Genomic DNA, 21,949 nt, shown 5'->3' with positions numbered 1-21,949 from the left:
CGTTGCTGCTTTCGGATATCAGAAATTAGGAGACCAAAAAAGATTTATATCGGATATGATCCTCTCCAAAATATGTTTATTAAATAAAATATTAAAATGGTTCGTTTATTATTAATCATATATTTGCATATATATATATATAGAAGATAGTATGAATTCAACTTAACAAGTTTTTTATTTTAAGTTTTTACATTTTCTTCATTCTCAACAAAAGATTTTTTGAACACACTTGTAGCCTTCTCCTAGTTACGATGATAGATATGAAATATATAGTAATTTATAATTGCAATTAAAATTACACGTGTACTTTTTTCTTCTATATTTTGATCGATCAGTTCATCAAAATTTATAAATTTTTCAATTACGATAAACTATGGCTAATTTTGCTTTACTGTTTATATAAATTTCAATGCATGTATAAAAATTGTTATAATTGTTCATATACATTGTAGAAAACAATGTGGCCAGTGCGTTCATTGTAATGGTTTCAATTATTATTTAACAAATAGCGATGTATAAATGTTTATTGTGATTAAATCTAAAAAGGCTAAAATTAACAATGATAAAAAAAACAGATTGAAGAAATTTCTTTCAGTTAGAGCCCAAGTATGAGAGTACACTCTCGTACGAAGCCATCAAAACGTGGTCTCTTTACTACCTTGTAGTAGCTAATGAATAGTGCTTATGAATAGTAACTGGGTTCCTTAAGACTATTTTCATTAAGAAAATGTCACCAATTCTTTGCATTAGTTCCAAATATCAACTAAACTAACACTATATGTATGTAGTATTTGTTGTATATTTTCATTTTGGTGTTTTCAATGTGTGCGAGTAATTCTACGAAAAACCCCCACTTTTGTATATTAAGCTGCGTACTGTAAAACAGTCCAAATATTGAGAGGATATCATTATAATTATAAAAGGTTACAATTAGGGTTATGAATTTAATTACAATTAAATTCAGCTAGAAGCGGGTTCGAGAGTTGGACTAACATCGTTGCCATTTGTTAGTGGTTGATCCAACTTAGAACTGGCATTATTATCAGTATCAGATGATACAGCCATTTTTTTAAGAGTTTCCGTTGTCTCATTGACTTCATTTGTTGTTTTTAAATGCTTTTCAATTTCATTTTTCACTTGAGCAATATCTTTCTGACTGTTGAAATAAGGGAGAGAGAAAAAATATTGCACTGAATTATGTATGATCGATGGATTGTAAATGTTGCATTACCTGATTTGGACAAATAAAATGCCATTGATTGTATTCAACATGTCAAGTACCGATCCCATGGTGGGAGGTTGTATGTGTATTGGAGGCAATCCAGTGGTTAGTTTGCCATTCGAATAGATGTCATTCATTTTACGCTGCAAAAGCACAGCTTGTTGCGTAAGAAGTCGGAGACATTCAGCAGATTCGCGAGTTTTTTCATGGTTTTCGCCCAACTATAAGTTGAAAACAAACAAAAATTATATGTTTACGTATGTAAGCTCCACGAGATGAGATACCTGCGACTTGTAAATGGCATACGTTTCCTTTTCATTATTCAAGGCAGAGCGGAACTCTCCCATGCATGATTGGGTCCTTGCCACTAAGTGATAACTGACGGCAACATGCATTGATTTATTACCAAAGTACTTCAAATTTAGTTGTAAGGCATGTTCAATAAAACGCAAAGAAAGCTCATATTGTCCTACAGCATGTAAAATCAAGCTGATGTTACTCTGAATTTATGAGAGAGAAAACAGTAAATGAGTACTTGTTATAGTTGTTATTCGGATTCTAGTAACTCACGTCAATAAGCGCTACTTCTGGATGATCTTCGCCGCAAATTAGAACCAACAAATACCTAGCTCTATATAGCAACTTCAAAGATGTACTAATCTGACCATTGGCAAAACAGTATAACGACAAATGGGTCTGAAACGAAAGGAAAAAACGATTAGTCATTTACAATAACGTTGAATCATCATCATTGCTTACATATTCCAGGATTGTGCAAGGGTGATCAACACCATTAACACGTTCGCTCATAATAACAGCCCTTTGCTGTATAGCCAAAGCTTCTTGGGCATCTCCAAGCAAGTAACTAAGGCGAGCCAACATACGAAGGCAAGAACCATTTTCTGAATGCATTGCACCGAACACATTATTCAGAAGGTTTAGGGCCTCACTAATTAGCTCATAGCCCTCTTTAAATAGTCCTTGTTGTATTTTTGATTGCCCTGATGTATAGAAATTGTAAGCATCTGACGCTCGAGGGCTTATATGTTTAACAATTGGGAAAACATTGAGAACATCTTCTTCGTTAAAAGTTTGCTTATTGCGCGATTCGAAGTTGTATTCTCTCAGAAAAATTTGAATTCCAACCTTAAGACAGAAGGCACGTAAAATGCTTACTCGTTGTAGCGAGAATTTTTCAATGGCTGCCTCAATAGACTCGCAACCAATATCGTAATCCCAATAGGATTTCGATTCTTTCTTGATTTGTTGCCACAAAGACTTTGGTGTCATTAAGGCCCAGTCGTTGTTCTCGTTAGTTACTTGACCATTCTTTTGATTACTTTTCCCGCTATTCTTATTTTTGTTCTTTCCACGCTTATTATTGTTGTTATTGTTATTGTTGGATTTATTTAATTCATCGGAGGAGGCATTAGCTGACACAGGTCCAGATGAAAGAAAGCAATTTAAAAAGTGGCTAATGGCAGCAGAAAGATGCATGGCATCTGTATTTTGCATGTATGCGTAATAAATATGTTTGGTAGAGCGGATAATCAGTTCCATGACGGATATGCGATATAGGTATTCCATGCGTGGTACTTGGGTCAACATTGTAATAACTTTGCCCAAATAACGTATATTAATGCCATGGCTATGCAGAGCTTCCGTAACCGAAGTGCCATCCATAGGAGGCGAAGTATGACTCATGTGTTCTTTAATAAAGGCAGGAATTTGCTTCAAGACTAAAAACTCGGCTGCCTCTTGTACCAATTTCTTTTGCTTATTCAATGGATTATTTCCATTGGGATCATCAACGTGACGTATGCCTGGCGAGAACACATCAGGATTGAAACGGAAATCGAACTCTTTCTCCTTAAGGGATCCAACTGCAGCACATGCGCGTTTAACAACTTCTGAAGCCTGAGTTTCATCAGAAGTAGCAACATTTGATTGAGCTTCCTTGATGGCATCATATGCACTTTCAATTGCATCATTTGCTTTTTTGTCACTATCCGTTTGTTTTTTCTCGTTAACGTTTTGAGTTGTTTCCTTTGCGGATTCATTCTTTGGTTCTCCTCCAGCGTGTACGCTTTCTTTGGCCTCTTCGCCCTTTTCTGTTATAGCAGATGACGAATTTTCTTCGGACTTCTTATTAGCATTAAGTTGTTGCAAATGTTGGGCTGCATTGCGTATAAAACTCACATAACGGTCTTCGATGAAAGCTTCAAGCAATTCCTGACGTAAGCAGGATAATTTGTGTTTATGTTCGATAGGAAAACCCATAGCTTTCAGTTCTGGGCTTAACTCGATGTCTAATTTCAAAAAATTTACATCTGGTGGAAAAGTTCGCAGTAGATCTAGAATGTAATGGCGACCGTCGTTTCCTATAATGCCTTTACACTCTACCGACGAGCACAATTCTACCGGCTCATCTCGCTCATTTAGGACAGAATGAGGTAGTATTTTCAAATGTTTTCCAGCTTTACGCAACAGCTCTAAATATTTGGGATGCGACAGGACGGTTTTCCCAAAGTCAATGCTACCATAGACAACTGACTGTTCTTGATCTCTTTCTAATATACCGGGTATTATGGATTGAGCAGTAACACGATATCCACGATAGTCTACGACAACAGTGCCCAATGTATAAAGTCCTTCAATATCTACCGCGCTATATACACGTACGCCATGTAAATCATTACGAGGAGCAACAAACGCTGCCACATCGCCGCCTAATTCCTTGTAATGGTCGCGTACATCGAACCCAAGGGAGAAGAAAATATTATTCCATATAAACATCTGCATTTTTGGATCTTCTCCTGGATTTATGGCAAGAACATTGCCATCAATAACAGCCATGGCACCTCTTGTGGCAGCTATTACAAAATCCCCATGGACCTTGAAAATTGCCCGTTCTCTTAACAATCGTTCTGGCAGCGTTTTCCTCGGCAATTCCCGGGTGGTTTGAAGCTCCTCATTCCAATCGCGTGTTTGGCCAGGAATATGTTCTTCGTATCTAGAGATAAAGGTGGTAAATTATTGGGATCGTGGAATTAATTATATTCTTACCCAAGCTTAGAAGAGAATGCATCTTCTGCACGAATGGCATCTATTGTGTGTTCAAGCTGCGGAGCCGTCCACTGATACACTTGGTAAGGTGTGGCAACTCGTTCAAATGCATGACGTAAAGTTCGCTTTTTCTGCATTTGCTGGAAGGCACGTTTGAAAGATGGAGAAATGTGGGATAACAAATCGATTAATGAATGGCTTAGGTGACAAGGATTGTCGGGCTTCGGATTGAAAACATCGTCAGTTGATTGGTTAATATAAAAACCTTTTGGACAGGCGGAGATATGAAAGCGTTTATCCTCCATAGTTACAACATATAAATACATGAGATCTCCATGTAGTTTGCGTGGCCCAGGTGGGGGATTCCATGCAGAGGTTGTGAGCACTTTCAAAGCTTGTGGACCCTTGGAATTTTTGTTGACCCCAGGCTGGAGGGGTTGCAATGGAGCCTCTTTTACTCCGGGCATAATATATTCTGGGGGCGTACAATCAACCGAATCGGGCCGTGTTTTCTTTTTCTCTAGTAAATCACCTTGAGTAATTGTATGTAAGAATGTAAGCGAGTTACACTCTACTCCGTTATAGGCGTCGGCTAGATCCATACTTTTTAACAAATCACGTACATGGCGTACATGAATGCGAGCTTCCCTCATTGTGTACGGTTCTTCAACTACCTTAATGGTAGACCCATGTTTTAAGCCTTCAATTGTCTTCAACTCAGCGAAATTGTCCAAAGTAACACCGTCTAATTGAAGGGTAAAACAGGTACGGTGACACGTATCTTCTCTATCCATTAACAATTGATGAATTTCTTGAACGAGCTCCATGCTAGATAACTGCACTGACCACATATCTGTGCCTGGGCTTTGTATGTGAACCGTGATGCCGCTATCGTGCAAAATATCCAAATCGATATTTCCTTCATAGTTCTCATCGCCTCCTTCGGTGGACGCTTCTTTATTTTTGGATCCATTTTCTGTTTCTGTTCCGATGTCGTTGGCATTTGGATCTGTATTACCGTTCAATGTACCAGTAGTTTTATTGGCTTGGTTATGTCCATTAGCAACTTCTTCTGATTTTGCAGTATTTTTTCCAACTTTACCTATAAACATAATACGATAAGTTTAATAATCTTTTGTTTCGTCATATACAATTTGAGAATAGCACGACATTCATATACTACCTTTAGGTCAGTATTAAGATCGAGTTTAGCCGCTAAAATCGCCATTTTTCACGATTACTTTTGTTTAATAATCCATTTTAAAGAATATAAACTTGATGGGCTATTCCCCATCAAGTTATATCAAAATTTGCATCAAAGAGGTATAATTTTATACATTTTTTACTGATTCATTTTTGACTTTAGCGGCTAACTCGAACTTAGTACCCATCTTTTAGGTAATACGAGGGCAGTCCTTAGCCTAGCACAAAAAGCGCGGTATAAACAGAAAAAAGTTAAGTGTTTTGGAAACTCCCATCTCTGTTATGAACACATGTTAAATTTTGTTTCGATCTGGCAACTCCTTCATATAGATACAGCCCAATAAACACAGGATGAGCGTTTTTCAAATGCAACAACTTTTCAGTTTGAGGGTAAATATAATTTTCAACATAAATTCAACTTGACTTGAAATAGCTCATCTTCAATATATCTTCAAATTGTTTGCGAATTACTTCCAATTTGCCAAAATGTTGACGAAATCTTTGAAAAGGTGTTGAAGATAATATGAGAAAACTTTGACAAAACACTACCCTAAAATGCAACGAAAAAACCATGTGGTTTTTAATACTTATTTGTGCAACGAAGTTCGTGGTTAATTGCAAGAAATAAAAAAATGGAAAATTTTAGACAAATAACCAAATAGTTTATAAAAATAGGTAAGTGAAAATAAAAAATGAAATAAAACTTTAAGGAAGTCACTAAATGTATATCTGTTTGCAGAAAACTAAAATTATGGATTCTACGTTCTTGAAAACATTAAAAAGCTGACCGATGAAAAAATGGTGGACAATTAACTGGAACTGCTTCAAATAGTTTATAATAATTGGTACGTCAATATGAAAAATTAAATCAACACTTTAGAGAAGTCACTAAATTTAAATCTCTTTGCTGAAAACTAACATCTTTGGATGCTACATTCTTGCAAACATTAAGAAGCTGACCAATGAAAAATGAGTGGCTTATCGACAAGAAAAAGTTTCCAGAAACATTACAAGTGCAACCTATTAAAATTGTTAAAAATAACAAATTGTTGAAATCAACAACTTCTGGATGAAAATGTGCATCACATCGTCAGTTTAATTCATATGCTATTATCAGTTTAAAATGGATATTTTGTGAATTCCTTCTGCTGGAAATCAATTCTAACACGCGGTCCAGTACGTTCCTAATTTCAAATTGCCCGCATGTTAATAAATTTTAATGCTGTTTTATGACACCAAAAGGAAGGAAATCGAATTATCATTGCAAAAGTGTTTACTAATAATGTTTAAGATATTTAAAGTTTTGTTGTTTGTTTTTTTTTTTTTGTTCTTATTTGTTGATATGTTTAATAAGATTATTATTTATCAATTGGTATTGTAGTGTATTATGTAGTGTATTATATATATTATTTTGATGAAAATGAATAAATTATACAAAATTCATAGAATTTTGGCTTTGACTTTCAATTTGAAGTGGGTATATCATTCATACAAATTTAGGTTGAAAAGTATTTGCAACGATGTTAATTTTGAATTTGACTCGCATCGAAAATTGTTTGACCAATTATTAAGTAACGATGCATTTCAGTTTGAGGATAACACTTGAGATATTATTGCTAATGTGTTGAATTTCACTGTTGAGGGTAATGTCTGTTTTTTGTTGAGAACGCGATTCTCTCAACAATTTCTCAACTTGAATATTACCCTAATCCTTTGAAAAAATGTTTGAAAAATTATTGAAATTTAGCATTTTTCAAACGTTTGTGTTTATTGGGAGGTGTTAAAAAAAGACGCATCCGCAATTTTTTACAATGGAAAAATTAGAAATGCCTGCTGTCATTAAATATTTGCATAAAAATGTTTATCAGGACAAGAAATTCATAATGATATGGTGAAAGTGCTCCTTCATATGCAACAGTAAAAAAATTGGGTTGCTGAATTTAAACGTGGTCGTACAAGCATTGAAGATAAACCACGTAGTGGACGTCCAAAAACAGCAACAACAACAGAAATTGTAGCCAAAGTGCATGATATCCCAGCAAAACTATCATTACCCGGTAATCTTGTAGGTAAGCCTGTTTAAAAATTAATAATCACTTATTAATTGGCATCGCTCCGGATTACATTTACATACGCATGTCCTAGGAGGCAAGTACTTCTCCCCAGGCATATCTTTGGCCATGAAATAATTAGTGCTTTTAAAGCATATAATCATCTAATATGTAATCACTTATTCGCAGATATACCAAATTTTGCAAAATAGCCACTTATTGTCTCAGACAACCAAATCTCGAAAATATTGACTTCTCTAGCCGATTACAATGGATCAAAATATGGCGAGTAATGCTGTAATGTGAACATTACTTGAATAGAAACGAATATTGTAGAAACAAACAAAAATGTAACTAATCATCCAAATTAGTTGCAAATAATTAAACTTATTGGTTAATAACCTGCGTTAGTAGGCATTTGAGAGTAGTAATCAATTCCTAAATTTTTATATTTATATATCAAATGGTTTTTGTAACGTAGTCTACATATAGTAGTAAGATATATACTTAGTAATAAGGTGTAATAAAGTCAAGTTTTTGCAGTCCTTGATTGTAGTCCTAATTATTTTTATAATTTTTTCTAAGTAAATTTAATGTAATTCTTTATTTTGAGTATCCCTGTAACCGTATATGGCCATTTCGGCTTGGCTGTAAAATGAGTTAAATAAAATAAAAATAAATAAGATTACAGGCAAATTAATTTCACAGTTAAAATTGAAATAAATGTCGTTTAAGGGAGTTAGATTCACATTATGTTCGAAACCTACTAAAAGTGGATTTATATATCCCTTTTTATAAGGCAAGTGACCGTTGAAATCTAGTGAAGTCGATTTTGAAAGTGTACTGTGAATGAGGTATAATAAAGCATTTATTTAAAACATAGTATGGTGATGTCATTAATTAAAAACACAATTATTATGAAATATTCGTGAAGAATATCCCTTAACTGAAAAATCTTCAGAATTACCGTTACATAACATATTCTTTTTGAGTTTTTTAAATGCTCAATTATGTGAATAATTATACTTAATGGTACCATCATTTACTCTATTTTATTAAGTCATTAACAGCCAAATGCAATACATTTTGAGAATATCAACTCGAAAATTACCGAGTAGTATTTATTATTGTCATTACAAGTTAGTCATTATAACTCACCGCAATGTAATGCAATGTGTAATGACAGCTTTACTCCTGGTAATGTAAATTGTAATGAGATGTGGTTACCTAGTTTTTGCTGGGATGGTATTACATGATCGACGAATAAAAGTGTGTGAAATTGCTAATATCATGGGCATCTCAATGCAAGATGGGTGCCGCATTTGTTAACAGTCGATCAAAAACGCATAAGAATGAACATTTCTCAAGCTTGTTTGGATCGTTTTAAGCGAAATAAAATGGATTTTAAGCGTCGTTTCATAACTGTTGATGAGACATGGTCCACCACTATACTCCAGAGACAAAAGAACAATCCAAACAAAGGACTGAAGCTGGAGGAAGTGCTCCAAAGAAGGCAAAAACAATTCAATCGGCTGGTAAGGTTATGACAACGGTTTTTTGGGACTTCAAAGGTATTTTAATGATTGGCTATCTGCAAAAAGGTAAAACAATAAATTCAGAGTACTATTACAACCTTTTGGATCAAATAAATATACAAATTCGAGAAAAACGTCCTGGCTTACAACACAAAAAAATAATTTTTCATCAAGACAACGCACCAGCGCATAAGAGTGTTTTAACAATGGCTAAAATCAACGAATTAAAGTACGAGTTTCGTGATCACCCACCTTATTCTCCTGATTTAGCTCCCAGTGACTTTTACTTGTTCCCAAATCTAAAAAAATCCTTGCTGGCAAGCGTTTACATCAAATGAAGATGCAATTACAGTTGTAAACCACTATTTTGAAGACATTGAGGAAAACTATTTTAATCATGGGATAGAATTGCTAGAAAAGCATTGGACTAATTGTATTGAAGTTTCAGGAGATTATATTGAAAAATAAAAATATTTTTGAAAAACTAACTATTCTCTTTCATTGATAGGCTAAGAAGTTTCCGAACCGCCCTCGTATATGATATTTTTGGCTCACTTAGACTATTTAGTCCCCTGTTATACCACTGTAGTGGACTTCTTTCATATCTCTGAGTGTTCTATGTTTAGCTCAATGATTATAAAAAACTGAAAAACTTTTTGGTGTTTGGTCGAAACTGGGACTGAACCCATAACCCTTTGTATACAAGGCGGACATGCTTGCCATTGCACAACGTTGGCTCTCGCGGTACATTTTCGTTAATTTCTCCAAAAGATATTTAGGTAGACAATGCATTATGAATATTGCAAAACACTGACATTTACTCGGTATAGGTTTGGTGCTACGGTGTTTAAATGTCATTGGATAACCCTTGATTGTGCTACCTTCGCTCTAAACCTTTCGTGGAAATAAAATTAATCTAATTCATTTTAAAAATTAATTATACTTCAACAAAATTTTGCTTGAATTTTGAATTTGAAGTTTTTATTTTGCAGAAAAACTTTTTCAGTATTTCTCAGTTAATCCTGAATTCGGAGTAAATGCGAGGCATATAATCTATTTCCCTCTCATTCCACTTTCTATCTGCATTTTAAGAAATGTTTTAAGTCATATAATGAACTCAAATTCAAAACTGGAAACAACTTTGAATCTATATTTTTTCTCAGAGAAGGATCTGTAATAGGTACATTCGATAACAAATAGACTATATCACTAGATTGTGAAAATAAATTTTATTTATTTGCGTTTAATATTTAATTTGATTTTATTGAGTACATACACAAGACTAAAATCTTATAATAAAAGTGCAGGATTATAAATGCTAAAACATCTCCGACTTGTAGTAACTATTTATAATAATTACATTTCGAAAAGATTAATTGACCCTTTAATGACGAATGGGGCATATATGTCCCATTTCGTATTTCCGTTGTAAAATCTATATTTATCAACCAATTTTCAAAAAGATACTATCGACGTATAATATGTATTAACTCATCCCCTATCGGGATTAAATGAACCAATTCTGCTACATACCCTGCCAGCATTTCAAAGTTCCATTTCATCCTCATCGCTACCACAGACTCGTAAGTGACACTGCAACAATCGCCAACTGTGATGGGGGAGGAGTATGAAAAAGTATGAAATGTACATGAATGTATTTTGCCATCACTATTGTTACAAGAGCCATTTCATATTTTGTGAAACACTAAGCGCAACTAACTTCTTATAATTTATTTAAATAAGATTGATAATAAAGTGCTGAAAACATAGTTATTTCGCTTAAAATTGTAAAAGGTACATATATTGGTGAACAATTTTTGACTTTCCAAATGGAAAAAAGTGATTGTTTTTCAGATATTTTACAGACACGCTGCCTCCATCTAGAATAAAAACACTGGCTGATAGACGCTGCAACATGTAACTTGCCACTTGTAAATCAACATCATTCTATTGGCGTCGTTCTAAATTTATTAAAAAAGCACCTAATAATTGCACTCATGCGATACTTTTTTGTAGTAACTTGGCGTGGTACAACTTCTCAATAGTGACGGCGCTTTTCCGACGAGTTTTTGATGTTGTATACGATTGTTTTCGACGTAGTAGGGATTCTCAAAAGCGCCATCAAATTCAGAAAATGTTGGCAGGGTAGTTTTGTGTCCCATTCATTGTCTAGGTTAAGACAAATGACCAACACAATGTGGGGAATGTATGGATACTCATTATATTACTACCCTGCCAGCATTTCAATGTTCCATTTCATCCTCATCGCTACCACAGACTCGTAAGTGACACTGCAACAATCGCCAACTGTGATAGTATTTTGCCATCACTATTCGCATGAAAGTATTTTGCCATCACTATTGTTACAAGAGCCATTTTATATTTTGTGAAACACCAAGCGCAATTGGCTTATTATAATTTATTTCAATGAAAACGAAAATAAAGTGCTGAAAACATAGTTATTACGCTTAAAATTGTGAAAAGTAAATAGGTGAACAATTTTTGACTTTCCAAATGGAATAAAGTGATAGTTTTTCAAATATTTTTCCAGACACGCTGCCTCCATTGGGAATAAAAGTACTGGCTGATAGACGCTACAACATTTAACTTACAACTTGTAACTCAACATCAATCTCTTATTAATGCATAAAAATGTGTGTGATAGCTGTATAAATGTTATATTTATGACAATTTATAAATGTTTCATAAAATTAATAAACATCTAAACAATCGTGTTTTACTTGACCACAATGATTCTTTTACAACTATCTTAAAATGCACTTTGTCTGATTGTTTGAAGGGGCTCTTATTGGCGTCCTTCTAAATGTATCCAGAAGGGCTCCTAATAATTGCACTCATGCGATACTTTTTTGTAGTAACTTGGCGTGGTAGAACTTCTCAATAGTGACGTCGCTGTTCCGAGGAGTTTTGGATATCGTATACGACTGTTTTCGACGTAGTGGGGATTCTCTGAAGCGCCCCCAAATTCAAAAAATGTTAGCAGGGTACCCAAAAAACCATAAACTCTTCTTGGCTTATAGGAAAAATAAAAACTTTTTTACCAATAAATTTTGGTTTGAGAGCAAGCTTACACAAAGTGCTCAAAACCAAGCACGCATGGTCATGAATACTTGCTAAGTCGCGTATTTTTTGTGCTGGTTATATTTTACAAATACTTACACACAAAAAAATTTTTTTCTGATTCAATCACGAAATTAATTGATCCAATTAATTTTTTAATTGAAATGTCTTCAATCACAAAAATGATAGCATCAATCAGAGTTTTAATTGAGCATAGAAAAAATTCTTCATTAAAAAATTAATTGATTTCATTACCAAATTTCAATTAATTTTTTTAATTGATTCAATTAAAAATTTAATTGATGTTGATTGCAAAACTCAATTAATTTATTAATTAAAAAAGGTAACTATTTTCAATTACATTTTGAATTGGCTTAGAATTTTTATATGGATTAACAATTGATTGTTTGAAAAAAAAAAATTAATTAAAAATTTAAAAAAATGTTCATCACTTTTTTAACTGACTTAGTCTTCCGAATTTGATTAAAAAGTTAATTGTTTTAATTAATTTTTTAATTAAAAATTTTAAAATGTTCGATCATTGACTTTTAACTTAATGTTTCTATCATGATTAAAAAGTTAATTGTATCAATTAATTTATTAATTGAAAAAATTTTCAACTTCAATTAACTTTTTAATTGGAAATATTTTGGTGATATTTTTTTCTGTGTACAAAGCTCATGATGTATTTTGTAGTGAATTATACAAAGTATTTAAAAAAATTTCTGACTATATATTTATCTTTGAAGACGAATGCCCCATGAAATTTCTCGTAGAAGGAAGGTTTTGTTCGAAACGCTCCCACCTACACCAGTATCATCTATCACTATTACAATCGCTCTTACCAACTGACAAATGAAAACTTTTATAAGAAATAAGTAAATGTAACTCATTTTTCATTTTCTTTGAGGTGAAGCCAAAATTTGCTTTTTTGTCATTTTAATTGGTAAAACCAATATTCCAAAGCTTTAATTAATATTTTCCAAAAACTCGAAAATTTTGCTTTTAATCCACTAACTTACTTAGCGCCAGAAGAAGAAATAAAAAGATATTGAGTACTCATTTACTACTAACGAGTACTAAAAAATTAGTAGTAACGAGTACTTTTAATCAAATACTCGTTACTCTCCCAACACTAAAGTCACAATTATTCTACCCAAATAAATAAAAAAAAAAATTATAGTAATAAAATACCGACAAGCAAGTACAAACTAGTGGCGGATTGAAAGAAAAATGACACAAAATCGCCCTTTTCCCTGATGTCGCTTTCGCCATCACTTTTTAACGCATGTCGCTAGTCGATAACGAATAGCCTAAATCTCTAGATACAAAAAAAAATATATTATAATTATTTACGTATAAAATGTTTTTCATTTCTAATACAATTTCGAATCTGAAAATCAAGAAATGATATTAAGTTTGACGGGGAGAAAGATATGGACACATACATAAGCAACAACATCCAAAATTATAAAATTAGAACGACAGTGAGATTTTTGGCCCAAAGAAGAAAACAATTTTAATCTACGAGTGTTCTAGTCAGCCCTTTCCAAAATGATATCAGATGTTCCATAAGCAACAGAAACCATAATATGCCCTCAGTGAATAAAACTTGAAATGCCGACTTAAGAGAACGAGAAATGCCAATAGTTTCTTTGGAAAAGCTTACTCTTTGGCGAATAGAATGTTTTGATGGACCGATTGTCTAAATGCGATGGTGATAATATATTTGCATATTGAGATACCTTGAAAACCTTGAAAGGAGTGTTTCTGTGCAGTTCGTCTGACAGAAGGCGCAATATTTTTTTTAATTTTTTGTGCTTTTGAACCGTAATGCAATATATAGTTTTTTTGATCGATCGATCATCAGCGCGATGACACTATGCTCTATTTCGCCGAAAGCGTTGGGTGCTTAATTGGTGGGTAGCGGTATTAATTAGCCTAATATGGGCCGTGAGGAGTGTTTCTGTTTAGTTTAAAGTTCGGCGTAATATTTAGCTTTTATGTCTTTTGGGGGCGTAACTAAGGAACTTCTAGAACCATTTTGACCAAACTGTATGCGTATACTCTGTGGTCTGTGAGGAATGTTTTGTGCAGTTCGTCTGACAGAAGGCGCAATACTTTTTTTTAATTTTTTGTGTTTTTGAACCGTAACGCAATATATAGTTTTTTGATCGATCGATCAGCGCGATGGCCCTATGCTCTGTTTCACAGAAAGCGTTGTGTGCGTAGCGGCATTAATTAGCCTAATACTGCATCATACCTAAAATATTTTCTTGAAAATAATATATGGATAAAGTTTAAAAAAAAGTGAATAAATATCTATAAATTTCAATCTTTATTTGCGCGATAAGACAATGCTATGTTTAGTTGTAGGCGTAGAATCGTTAATCAGCGTGTAATGACTTTAATTAGCCCGATACCAACTCATACCTAACATATTTTCATGAAAAAATAATGTAAATAAAAATCACTAGTTTTAAACTCCGTTTTCGCGTAACAGAAGTCACCACCACTTGTGCAATTGCTATAGGACGATTCGATTCTTTATGCTGATGGAAAAAAAAACTTTGCAACGATTCTACCGAATACCATCCGATAATCACAAAATAGTTATACAAGCTTATAAAACACCAGTAGGTGAGCATCCACGACGATTCAATGCTCATAACTGACTTTGTAAGAAGGAAGTTTGTAGCTTTTTAAAAATAAGGTGTATCGAAATATCCGAGAAAAAATTTTTCGAGAATAAAATAATGAAAAACTACAACACGAGTTGTTCCATTAGTTCATAACCTCAAGCCAAATAAAAATCCCAAAATTGTAAAAAACCCAAAGGCCAACCAAGAAAATTGAACAAAAATTTTAATTTTAAAATACATAAAATATAAAAAAATAACAATCTGTTATTACTATTTGGATTTTTTTATTTTTGTATAAACATTTGTTCCTATAATAAAACTAAAATAAAGGAAAAATTTTGGTCCAGCCACGCGGGCCAATTCCGGCTATATCATAAAGATTAAACCGATTCAAGAATATATTAAGTTAACAAAAACAACTTTATGTAAGAAAGCCTTCTATTATAAGGAAAATTGTAAATTTTTCTTAGCGCTAAAATATGAGTCATTTCAATGTTCACTTTTGCTAACATAGTTTTACATTTAGTTTAGTACATCCCTGTTAGCTGAAAATGATTGTTAGGAAAGTTTCAACGAAAAATATACCAACTACTTCAAGCTAAAACTTTCAATCTATAGGTTGCTTGCATAACTTCGATTGGATGCAACAACAAATGTTGCGAATGTAACATTAAATATACCTAGCTACAATCACAACAATGTTATTAAAAATTGTGTAGTTTGTCAACACAAATTCGAAAAATACAAAGACAACATTAGAATAAGCTCTTTAAGAAGAACTTGCATTGCCTCGGCAGGGTCTACAATAGCATGTATAATTATTTTTAAAATTTTAAATTTATGTATTGGTGACTTCTATTTACAAAGATAGCATAATATATGGCCGTCAAAAATATTTTATCAGGTTCACATAAAAGGCATAGTTACAAATTTTGTGCGTCCGATAAAAGAAAATAATGAAGATTTTGTCGGTACGCTTTTCTCTTCTTTTTCTTTTTATTTTTACGAAGTTTTATACGCAACAACATATTAAATTACATTATGTGATCTTATTAGGTAGTTTTCGGAATTCTTTGGCCTTGTTTTTAAAGCTTGGACGAATTATCAATCACCACTTCCCACTATATAGAGGGATTTATATTTCATGAGGACAGGGCATTGGTATATGTCTTGGTGTGGTTGTTGATAGGAAACTGTACAATATCGAGCTATGTCTCCCTCAATCTATGAAGAAGAAAATAGTAATGCCTCATTTTCTTTATTGTGTTGAGGTTTACTCGTGTACTTTTACTTATATTTTAAAGAAACTTAGACTTCTTTTTAACAGAGTTATTCAATTTATATATAACGTGAATTTAAGGCAGCATGTTACTCAATATGTTATCGAATTTCTTGGATGTACATTTTTAGAATTTTTAAATATTAGGTATCTGCTCTTCTTCTACAAAGTCTTTATAAGTCAGGAACCTGCTTTTTTTGATTGAATTATTCCAATTTTGTAGATCGGTCAGAAACCCACAACTTCGTTTACCATTGCTTACTCCTATCCAAGAGCGATCGTTTCAGGTTAGGGTAGCCCGTGCATTCAATGTTTTGCTAGTTTCCTAAAAATCCTTTCATTTATCCTTGAATACATTTCGCAAAAGAATTTTTGATTATTATAGTTCAAATCAGCAGCATTAATTGCACATGTTTACATGATGTTGCTTTTTTATATACATATGTCAAATTGTTTTTGTAACGTAGTCTACATATTGTAGTTCCCAACGCTGTTTAACCTAAGATATATACTTAGTATTAAGGTGCAACTATATGTCAAGTTTATGCAGTCCTAGTTAGTTTTTATTAAATAAAAAACAAAAATTAGAAATCAAATCAAAAATTAGAATCAAATAACCTACATTAGTAGGCATTTGAGAGTAGTAATCAATTCCTAAATTTTTATATTTATATATCAAATTGTTTTTGTAACGTAGTCTACATATGGTAGTAAGATATATACTTAGTAATAAGGTGTAATAATGTCAAGTTTTTGCAGTCCTTGATTGTAGTACTAATTATTTTTATAATTTTTTTTAAGTAAATTTAATGTAATTCTTTATTTTGAGTATCCCTGTAACCGTATATGGCCATTTCGGCTTGGTTGTAAAATGAGTTAAAAAAAATAAATAAAAGTAAGAAACAAAGAATGTTTATTTGTTTAAATCGGGTAGACAACAAAACGTTTTGAATTTTTGATGCGAGTGTTAAAAATGTGTGTGAAGGTTAGGTTATGGTTATGTGTTTGAAGATAAATTTTAAAATTTTACTTTAACAGAGCAATTTTAACAGGTTAACAGAGCTATGTTAGCGGTTAACAGAACTCTGTTAAGTAAAAAAATAGCACATTTGAATTTAATTTTAGATTAAGACGTAAAAACTGCCGTTGTATGTGCATTGAATTAAAAAAACAAATCAATAATAATAGAAAACACAATGAGTAAAAACTAACTTAAAGGAATATTAGGAATATATATCACAGAACTGTTAAAGAAATGCAAAAATAAAAGGTACTAAATTGATTTGTTTATAGAATGAAATTGGAGATGGATATGTGAATAAAACTGGTACCACATATAGCTCTCGTCGAGTTCTATCAGAAAGTACAAGAGTTATATTCCTAAGAGAAAATTTGATTCAAAAGTAAAATTTTAAAAATCTGAAATAGCCCACTGTGCTGGAATAGAAAAAGATGGGTTAATGAAACTGGTACCACATATAGCCCTCGTCAGGATATATCAGAACATATACAGTGCTGTGCAAAACATTTGCAACTACCATGAACTTAATCTTGATATATCTGTCATCATAATAACTTTATTGTTTCGCTTCCACTTAAAAAATAATCGTTATAGAGTGGTATTTCCAAATTCTAATTGGGAAAATGAATGGGCTATCACTCGACGAGGGCTATATGTGGTACAAGTTTCATTAACCTAACTTTCTCCATTCCACCATAGTGGGCCATAATATAATGCTTGCATATTCAAATAGCTCTCGACGAGGGTTTATGTGGTACAAGTTTCATTAACCTATCTTTTTCGTGTCCACCACAGTGGGTCATTTGAGTTTTTTAAAATTTAACTTTAAATTCAAAATTTCTCGAATTTGAAATGGATTCGGGATATAATGCTACACATTCTGATAGATCTAGATAAGAGCTATTATTGACGTTAATTTCATTCGCGTATCTTTTACCGATTTTGAAAAAATTGACTTATATTTTAAAATTTAACTTCAAAAATACATGCGGTGTTTGAGACACTGCTACGTTATTTTCACAACATCTGTTGAGAGTCGGATCTGTAAACAAAGCAGTGTTGCCAGGTTGGGGGTTTCCCCCCAAATTTAGGGGTTTTTTACACGTTTAGGGGGATTTTTAGGGGTAACATTTATTTGGGGGGATTTTTGGGGGTAAAAGAAAATATCTTCGATCTTATAAAGTGGAGCAATTCTCAACAAAATCTGGAACAATTCTGGCAAGAATTTTGAGAAAAAAATAAGGGAAGTCAACCCATATTCTTAAATACAAGCAAGTATGCAATGACATTCTTTTTTAAACGCATCTGTTGAAGGGGCATTTTTAATATTTGATACAATTAAAAACAAAGTTAGGTTAGGTGGCGGCCCGAGTTATCAGGCTCTCTTAGGGACCTCCTTAGACTCACTTAGGGACCTCCTTTTTATAGCCGAGTACGAACGGCGTTCCACATTGCAGTGCAACCACTTAGAGAAGCGTTGAAACCCTCAGAAATGTCACCAGCATTACTGAGGTGTTACTTTTTGGTGTTCTGTTGAAGCAGGAATCGAACCCGAATTTGTGACAAGATGTGTAATGAATTTATCTAATGATTTTTTTTACTTCAAAGGAAAATTTTTAGCATTAAAAAGCTTATTTTGTCTGAAATTTTGCTCCTCAGAAAAAATCTTCTTTCAGTTTATATATTTGTGTTAAATTTAATTTTTATAGTGTATCACACAGGATTTTTAACGAAATTTTGGGTCTCTTTTTGTACTTTTTACATACTTAAAATTTTTGGGGGTTTTTGAAAAAAGTCTAGACCAATTTAGGGGTTTTCTTCTTAAGATTTGGGGGGAAGAATCAAAAATTACCTGGCAACACTGAAACAAAGCAAGAGAGCGACTCTCAGAGAAAAGTATGTTGTTATTTTAATAACAGCGAAGTTTAACATATTTTGCTAAGCAGTCACGGAGGAAAAATTCAAAAGGAAAATGTCTAATTTTTATTTTTTTTCCTTTAGCTTTTACTCATTGTGTTTCCTATTATTTTTATTTGTTTTTTTTTTTTTTTAATTGTAATGCACAAGCAATGGTATTTTTAGGTTTTAATCTAAAATTAAATTCAAATGTGCTATATTTTTTTAAGTCTATTTAAAGCCCATTTTTTATTTATTTATTTAACTCATTTTACAACCAAGCCGAAATGGCCATATACGGTTACAGTGATACTCAAAATAAAGAATTACATTAAATTTACTTAAAAAAAATTATAAAAATAATTAGGACTACAATCAAGGACTGCAAAAACTTGACATATAATTACACCTTAATACTAAGTATATATCTTACTACTATATGTAGACTACGTTACAAAAACAATTTGATATATAAATACAAAAATTTAGGAATTGATTACTACTCTCAGGGTTATGTTAACCGTTAACATAGCTCTGTTAACATGTTAAAATTGCTCTGTTAAAGTTAAATTTTAAAATTTATCTTCATACACATGTATTAAAAGGGCATAAACTACCATTGCTTACTGGTTTTTAAATTGCCGCTGTCGGGCGGAAATAATGGGTAGATTAATTGAGAAGTTCACATATTTTATGGCTTCCCAAACTAAAATGTTTACTGCATTACAAATCGATAGGATGCACTTGGAATAGATTTTTCAAAATATATCGACTTTCGATTAAGTCTGGCTGCACTACTCATTATAATATGAATCTGTTTTATTCGCTTATTGATTGCCCTGAAACAATTGAGGCGAATCTATATTTCACGTTAACTTTTCTACGATTTAAAGCAAATAAATATTAGGGCTTTGTTTAAATGCCGGGACTGTTCAAATTTTCATTCAAATTGATGTCTTTACAAAATATGTGCACAATTCGTAATGACTACCACAAACAAAATTACAGAATAGATTTTTTATTTATAGTTTATGTTTCGTCCAGCTAGATCGGCGCCACAGGATGTGTCAATAGACAAAAAAAACGTATACTCAGATTTCAATAAGCATGCCCCCTTCAAGTCACGTGTATAGTATGTATGAAAGTACTATATATATATATCTAGTGTAGCTAAGGGAGAGAGAGTGAATATATGAAGAGAATAGAGATAAGTCATGGTACGTTGCTCTTTGTTGCCGGCAGCAGATGTAAACCAAAATACACGATAACCCATATTTGGTTGATAATGTAATTTTAAAATATCCATAAATAAGAGTTGAAGTTACATAAATCCGCTACTTTATACATTAATGGATTCCATATATGACAAAATATTAAAATAAAACAAAATTAAGGAAAAAAGTTATCATTGGGAACCACCAATAATCAATCTACAGATTCGATTAGTGATTCTATTTACTAATTGCCATTAGTAGGAATTTTCGACAGTCGAATGAACATATATAAAATTGGTAATAAAGATTGCATTACTCAAAAAAAAAAAAAAATAGAAAATAAGAGTTATTAAAAGTACGATATTCACACATGATACAAGAAATTATATGTTAGATTGTCAAAAAATAACAAGAACAATAGTTCAAAACAAAAGTCTATGGGTTAAAACCATTTTTTGCAATTATAAGCATTTATTTTATAGACATAGAACATGGATACATTGTATTTTAAATGCACGTGCTAATTGTAGGTTAATGCAACAATATTTATCTCTTATGTTCTGAATTGCCGGTAACGTTTACACGGATGGACGAAGAGCAAGTTCGCAGCTCATAAACCGATTTCTAGAAACTGAGTTTGCTCTTCAGCAGGAAAAACAGATAACTAAAAATATTACGTAATTGATGTTATGTGATTGTTGTTTTCCACTTTTAGCCCAGCATGTAAGTAATCGCAGAATTTCTATGCACAATAATTATAGTTAACAGCATAGCTTAATTCAATACTACCACTCGCGCTTTGAATGTATATTTGGGTGAATGGATGTGTATGTATAGGGGGAGGGAGGTAACCAACAGTGTGTTGTACAAACCTTTTTTCTTGGATCCATTTGATTCTCCCTTTAAGCTTTCCAGGACAGGTGATTGAGATGCATCTGTTTCCGAAGCACCATTGGAATCCGATTTGTTTTTGTTCTTATTATCATTTTCCAATGCCATTTGTACCGACTTTTTCAATCTATTATCGTAGCTAATGTATTTTGCCGTTGCAATTGAGGCTGGATGTTGTGTAACTCGCAGAGTTTCTTGTCAGTGAAAATGAATATGCCAATACGGATAATTAAAAGGGATTCCGTGCGTAAATCCAACACTTTTTAATTCGTGTTACACACTTTCCACTAATCGGCACAAAACTTAAATTTATATATTTTATTTTTTCTTATTCGGCACGTTTTTTGTTAAGTATTTATTAACTAACTCATGTGTTCCTGCGATTGAACACCGACTCCTATTTTCCCGATGAATTTAATTTGAGTGGTTACCGAATACTCATGTCAAGAAGACATGTTCAGTTTGTTTCTAAAAAACAGCAACGGACAGTGTCCCTATCTCAGAAAATTTCATTTTCAATTTCAGTGAACATAATACGCCGTCCCTGCCAGCATTTTAAAGTTCCATTTCATCCTCATCGCCACCACAGACACTACAACAATAGCAAACTGTAATGGGGGGAAGCGTATCAAAAAATACAAAATGTACATCATCCCTGCCAGCATTTCAAAGTTCCATTTCATACTTAAAGGCCGGTACTATGTTTGTTGGCGCAAAAAAAGTTCCCCTAAATCATTCTTTCGCGTTGAAAAATGATAGTGTTGACAATATAATTTGAAGGAAAAAACAGCCATTTTGGCACTTTTTTGCGTTTATTTCTGGGAAATATTTTTGACAACATCGCAAAA

The 21,949-nt window shown here is 32.7% G+C and overlaps 1 protein-coding gene across 1 annotated transcript; it reads right to left on the bottom strand.

Annotated features, from left to right (window-relative positions):
• Window positions 1-100: 100 nt before the first annotated feature.
• Window positions 101-21,508, bottom strand: clu (clustered mitochondria protein homolog). The gene is made up of 7 exons (XM_075313161.1): window positions 21,083-21,508; window positions 4,289-5,390; window positions 1,982-4,235; window positions 1,793-1,918; window positions 1,507-1,722; window positions 1,232-1,443; window positions 101-1,156 (listed from the first exon to the last, which is right to left on the bottom strand). Exons 1-7 carry the CDS (start codon window positions 21,207-21,209, stop codon window positions 961-963), a joined length of 4,233 nt encoding a protein of 1,410 aa, XP_075169276.1. The 5' UTR covers window positions 21,210-21,508; the 3' UTR covers window positions 101-960.
• Window positions 21,509-21,949: the final 441 nt, after the last annotated feature.

Source organism: Haematobia irritans, chromosome 5, assembly GCF_050003625.1.
Source record: "Haematobia irritans isolate KBUSLIRL chromosome 5, ASM5000362v1, whole genome shotgun sequence".
NCBI classification, from domain to species: domain Eukaryota; kingdom Metazoa; phylum Arthropoda; class Insecta; order Diptera; family Muscidae; genus Haematobia; species Haematobia irritans.
The sequence above is the reverse complement of the archived record's forward strand: the minus strand, read 5'-3'. Positions and strand labels throughout refer to the sequence as shown.